Raw genomic sequence first — 6,286 nt, forward strand, 5'->3', positions numbered from 1 at the left:
ACTTCTTTAAAATGGCGAAAGCGAGGCGCGCAGATAAATGAAGGCAAATATAGTTAATTCCCCAGCATCACTGTTTTCCCCCAAATACAATCTATTAGCAAATCACCATCCATCCATACATTCTTCATGGCCCTTTTCTTCAAAGCAACCACACAATTAGCAGCAGTAGAAATCATCTCACCTCATCCAACTATGCGAGCAGCCAAAACCACACTTTCATTCATTCATCACCATCCATTCATCATCATATCATCATGTTCCCTGCACTGCGTCCTCCATTTATGCATCAATTCTCATTCATAACTACTTTTTAATCGTCACCTTAATTAAGATAATGTATTATTATTTTCTATTTTTTGTTTTTGTTTTGAAACAAAAGTAAAAAATCTACTTAAAACTGTTTAGAGAAAAAATACATAACATAAAAAACAACAACAACAAATTGCAAATAAAATGTGAAAACAATTACAATTTATTAATTGAAAAGAAAATAAAAAAACTCAAAAAATGGAACAAAAAAATTATATATACATTATATTTTATTGATAAATAATGCGATTAAAATATTAAAACAATAAAAAAAACTATAATACATCTAAAATATATTACAAAAAATTTTATTTAAAATAAATAATGACTTTTGATTCTTTACTATATTTGCTTTTTCTCACATACACACATTTTCAAATCATTAAAAACACACACACACACACAACAACAACTATACACTCCTTTCATATATAACATTTTGTATTATCATATATAGAAATTCATTTTGTATCATTGTTTTATATACATACATACCACACACACACAAAGGTGATCCTCCTTTTTTTTACAAAAAAAGAATAAAATCTTAAAGAAATTTAATTTAATAATTTGTGCCATTAAAGCTTTAGCATTGCTGCGCGAACACAATTATATGTTTTCTTCTTCTCTTTTCTAAACCATATATTTTTTAATTTAAATTTGTTTTCTTATACATACAACAATACAAATATATATTTATAATAAATAAAAAAATTATGAAAATTTTTGGAATTTTGATAAGAAAAAAAACAAACATGACATTTTTTTGTTTATATTAAATTCTACACCACAGCATAATTTAAAATTTTCTTAGAGGGGATTAATGAGGAAATAATTGATTTTATATTCATTTATAAATACATATAATAAAATATTATATTATTCCAACATTGCATTAATATTTGAGAAACATGATTCATTTCAGTTATCTCGCTATCGAAAAGAATATATTTTGTATTTATTTTTGATACGCGTGTTAACATTACCGAGAAATTTTTAACATACGTTGTATTCTGTGACTTATGTTTAATTTTGATAAGACCCTTTCTTTCTTTGGATAAGACCCTACGCTTTATAGCAACGGATTCCAAGTGATTTGGTCGAGTTTCGGGGTTTTGAATGCCCACAATGTTCACACATGACCACTACATACCTTATTTAATAAGGTTCGTAGAGATGAGCTATCTTCTGCAAATTAAACATAAAGATAATCAACTCTATTAGTAATATTTTGGAAAGTGGCAAATATGAATTCGCAACTTCGGCATCGTAATAAAATGAAATGATAATCAAGTAATGTATTTAAATAATTTAATTAATTAAAAGTAATTTTTTATACAGGGAATTTAAAAAAAGCGATCGTGCGTGGTGTAAGAAAAAACAGTCTAAATTTATGGTGACTTTGCATTTGAACAATTTGAGACTCCGAGGTCTACATTTATGTTTATTTACGATTCTGTTGAAAATGTTTTCACGATAAATGTTTTACGATTTCAATCACATGTAGGGTATGTGATAGCTTAATCGATTTTTGAAACAATGTACCAATATTGTAATAGAATCTATATAAATGTTATAGATTTTATGGACATAAATGCGAAAGTTTTTTATTTATACTTCAGATTTTTAATTGTAATAAATAAACGATATTGATTTCAAATCACATTTATATCATTAAGTCTGTTTGCCTTACTTTTTGATCTTATTATTATTTTTTGACATACTCAAAATTAGTATATAATACTCACCCTAATTGTGCGCGCTTTTCGTTATTTTTTCTCGAAGAAAAAGTCGTTTAATAACATATTAATGATTACAATAATACAAACAAATGAAATATATATTTTATATGCGTACCAAGTATAAAAAACATGATTTTTTTATTAAAAGAAATTAGTTTTTATTAAAAAAAATATTCATCCAAAACTAAGTAAACTCCAAATAGTTTTGGATGGATGGTCATTCAGTAAATCTTTGCAAATTCTTATGGACTTATGTTTTGCCGTGAATGGTTGTCCTGCATCCTTAGACAGCAAAACGAGATGATTGATTATAATCCTAATTAATTTATAATAACTATGAATACATACAAATAATAATACAACCATGAACACCTTTAAAAATAATAATTTAAATGATTTTTTATTAACAGATTGATTTTTGGAGCCAACAATTAAAATTCCAGTTATAAAAAACAATCAATTTTTGAACTCAATAAACGATTGTTGTATAACAATTTAAAATGGAAAATATTCTTGCGTTTTTGTGGAGAACGGATCTCTTCACTGGTTGGTCCATAGTTGCTTTAGTTGGTATTTTATAATAAAAAAATTCTAAAAGCATTAATATCCGCTGGAATATTTATTTCATATTTGTAATCTGATTGAAGTGTATTTAGTTCCAAAATCCTTTTAATTTTGTTTCCTTAACTTTCATACAATCACATTTGTTCTAAGACGGGAAGACTACTATTTCGGATCTTGACACGGATCGCCATTAGCCCTCTTAGGGATATTCTCCTCAAATCCTAATTATAATTTTTCTCATAGAGCTAGAATTAAATCTCTGATCCTTTAGACCATATTTCCCAATTAGCTCTAACCATTTTATGTAAAAAATTACCATAATTCATTTGCAGTTTATTTACGAAAAACCCCTTTCACTTTTGATTAACTTTCATACAATTGCATTTGTTCCAAGACTTTATCGTATACATATTTCTTGGCTTCGGTGCCCCAAATAAAATCTAAGTGGGCCCATTTAGGGAATGGCACCAAATAATCCAATTTCATATTCGGCAATTTATCGCGTAGCTTTTGGACATCCTTCACATCGCACATCCAGTCGTTAGAACCATAATACAACATTACCGGAGCTTTGGCATTCGATAATTTATAATCGGGTGGATAGAGAGCTCCATTATACTCCCAAGGATTACGTATAATGCTATAGTCAAATTTACGGAATTTCTTAGAGTTGTGTAATTGACAGAAATGTAAATTCTGATTGACCGAAGCACCAGCTGGAGAGGTGGCCTTGATGTGTGGCAGAAGTTCCTATAAAATATGACATAATATTGGTTATTAAATTCTGAATAAAAAATAAAATACTTACATAATCCAACTGTTCGGAATCATAGCCACCAATTAGGAATATTTCATTGGCACACATTTCAGCATATGGCGAAGTGGCCTGACACATTTCAATTCCCAAATCCTGTTTGAATTTATTGCTAGGCATAAATTCCATGGAACCTACAACCTCAACCATGGCATTTGGTTGACCCAAAATGGGAGCAAATGCCCTGGTCAGTGGACTTTTCATGTTGCCCATATAGGCGGCGGGACCCAGTAGATGAGCCGATTTAATTTTATCATTATATTTTGGTTTTTCGGACATCATAACTAAATACACCGTTGTACCTTGAGAATGACCCACATATTGTAACTTTTGCTGCCCTGTATTTCTCAAAATGTAATCGATCATGTTGGGTACATCGTAGAGACCAATTTCATGCCAACTAAAATTCCAAAAGATTTGCCAATAAGTGGGCCAAGTCTTGTGTTTCTTCGAATAGGTGTTGCCACGGGCATTACCCATCCATACATCATAACCAGCATCAGAGAGAATATATCCCAAAGCTTTGCCGGGGCCCATCAAAATCCAATCGACAGAGGAACTCAACATGCCGTGCATTAGAAAGACTACTGGTTTTTGGACTGCAGCATTGTTCAATTTGGGTGAAAAGGGTATACGATGTACGGTCAAAATGTAGCCATCATCTGTGGTCACCTGGTGGGTCTCCACTGGATAGCCATCGTCGATAATGCGTTCAGCCTACGAAGTTATAAAATGAACATTGAAATTATTAGCTTCCATTGGGAATATACAAACTTACACAATCCGAAATTGGTCTTTTACCGGCCTCTACATTTGAGGCACATAATGCCAAAAATAGTATACCACCTGTTATTAATGCTATTCTCATGTCTTCAACACTTCAACTGAAGTCTAAATTTGTCATGGTTATGTCTTTTATTGGTCTAGTCCATTTTTGGGGGTTTTAATTTTCAATGGGCAAATATATCTGCATTTTGATTAGTACTTCGATATGAATAAGTGTTTTATATTTTTTGGGCACACGCTTAGGTTGTATTTTATTACCCCCTCCTGAGATTCGTTAAAAACCATAAAACTTTCAATGGGGGTCCGCTATTTATGACCAACTTATTGAATAGATAAGGAAGTTTCTTTATTTATATTTCTATTATTGGTTTGCAGGTAATTTTTTATTTGATAGAGTTTTTGATAAAAAGGAACGACGCACAAGTTTTGCAATTTTTCCTGTAAAGACCTAGGAAAATGCTATTTAAAAATCCACACTTTTTGTAAAAATATACTTAATTAATTTTCAGTCATAACAAAATTAAAATTCAGTCATAACAAATAATCAATTTTTGAACTCAATAAACAATTGCCGTACAACAATTTCAACGCGAAAATACAATAAGGTATACCATCATCATCATTCATATTGGGTGTTTTCGCACATCCTTCACATCGCACATCCAATTAGCAAAATAACACAGCTGTGCTGTGCTTTAAAAAATCCACGCATATAGCTGTGCTAGTCCTTGGAAAAATATTCTTTAAAAAATCCACGCCTATAGCTGTGCTAGTCCTTGGAAAAATATTCTTTAAAAAATCCACGCCTATAGCTGTGCTAGTCCTTGGAAAAATATTCTTTAAAAAATCCACGCCTATAGCTGTGCTAGTCCTTGGAAAAATATTCTTTAAAAAATCCACGCCTATAGCTGTGCTAGTCCTTGGAAAAATATTCTTTAAAAAATCCACGCCTATAGCTGTGCTAGTCCTTGGAAAAATATTCTTTAAAAAATCCACGCCTATAGCTGTGCTAGTCCTTGGAAAAAAATTTTTCTTTAAAAAATCCACGCCTATAGCTGTGCTAGTCCTTGGAAAAATATTCTTTAAAAAATCCACGCCTATAGCTGTGCTAGTCCTTGAAAAAATATTCTTTAAAAAATCCACGCCTATAGCTGTGCTAGTCCTTGGAAAAATATTCTTTAAAAAATCCACGCCTATAGCTGTGCTAGTCCTTGGAAAAATATTCTTTAAAAAATCCACGCCTATAGCTGTGCTAGTCCTTGGAAAAATATTCTTTAAAAAATCCACGCCTATAGCTGTGCTAGTCCTTGGAAAAATATTCTTTAAAAAATCCACGCCTATAGCTGTGCTAGTCCTTGGAAAAATATTCTTTAAAAAATCCACACCTATAGCTGTGGTAGTATTTGGAAAAATATTCTATTAAAAATCCACGCCTATATCTCTCATGGTCCTTGGAAAAATATTCTTTTAAAAATCCACGCCTATAGCTGTGCTAGTCCTTGGAAAAATATTCTTTAAAAAATCCACGCCTATAGCTGTGCTAGTCCTTGGAAAAATATTCTTTAAAAAATCCACGCCTATAGCTGTGCCAGTCCTTGGAAAAATCTTCTTTAAAAAATCCACGCCTATAGCTGTGCTAGTCCTTGGAAAAATCTTCTTTAAAAAATCCACGCCTATAGCTGTGCTAGTCCTTGGAAAAATCTTCTTTAAAAAATCCACGCCTATAGCTGTGCTAGTCCTTGGAAAAATCTTCTTTAAAAAATCCACGCCTATAGCTGTGCTAGTCCTTGGAAAAATCTTCTTTAAAAAATCCACGCCTATAGCTGTGCTAGTCCTTGGAAAAATATTCTTTAAAAAATCCACGCCTATAGCTGTGCTAGTCCTTGGAAAAATATTCTTTAAAAAATCCACGCCTATAGCTGTGCTAGTCCTTGGAAAAATATTCTTTAAAAAATCCACGCCTATAGCTGTGCTAGTCCTTGGAAAAATATTCTTTAAAAAATCCACGCCTATAGCTGTGCTAGTCCTTGGAAAAATATTCTTTAAAAAATCCAAGCCTATAGCTGTGCTA

At 31.5% G+C, this 6,286-nt stretch overlaps 1 protein-coding gene across 1 annotated transcript; it reads right to left on the reverse strand.

Annotated features, from left to right (window-relative positions):
* Positions 1-2,978: 2,978 nt before the first annotated feature.
* LOC133334064 (lipase 3-like) lies at positions 2,979-4,297 on the reverse strand. The gene is made up of 3 exons (XM_061542363.1): positions 4,208-4,297; positions 3,424-4,146; positions 2,979-3,365 (listed from the first exon to the last, which is right to left on the reverse strand). The coding sequence occupies exons 1-3, from the start codon at positions 4,295-4,297 to the stop codon at positions 2,979-2,981; spliced, it is 1,200 nt and encodes a 399-aa protein (XP_061398347.1).
* Positions 4,298-6,286: the final 1,989 nt, after the last annotated feature.

This window comes from Musca vetustissima, unplaced genomic scaffold (assembly GCF_032173495.1).
Source record: "Musca vetustissima isolate MV318-11 ecotype Yass unplaced genomic scaffold, APGP_CSIRO_Mvet_v1 utg122064, whole genome shotgun sequence".
Lineage (NCBI taxonomy): Eukaryota > Metazoa > Arthropoda > Insecta > Diptera > Muscidae > Musca > Musca vetustissima.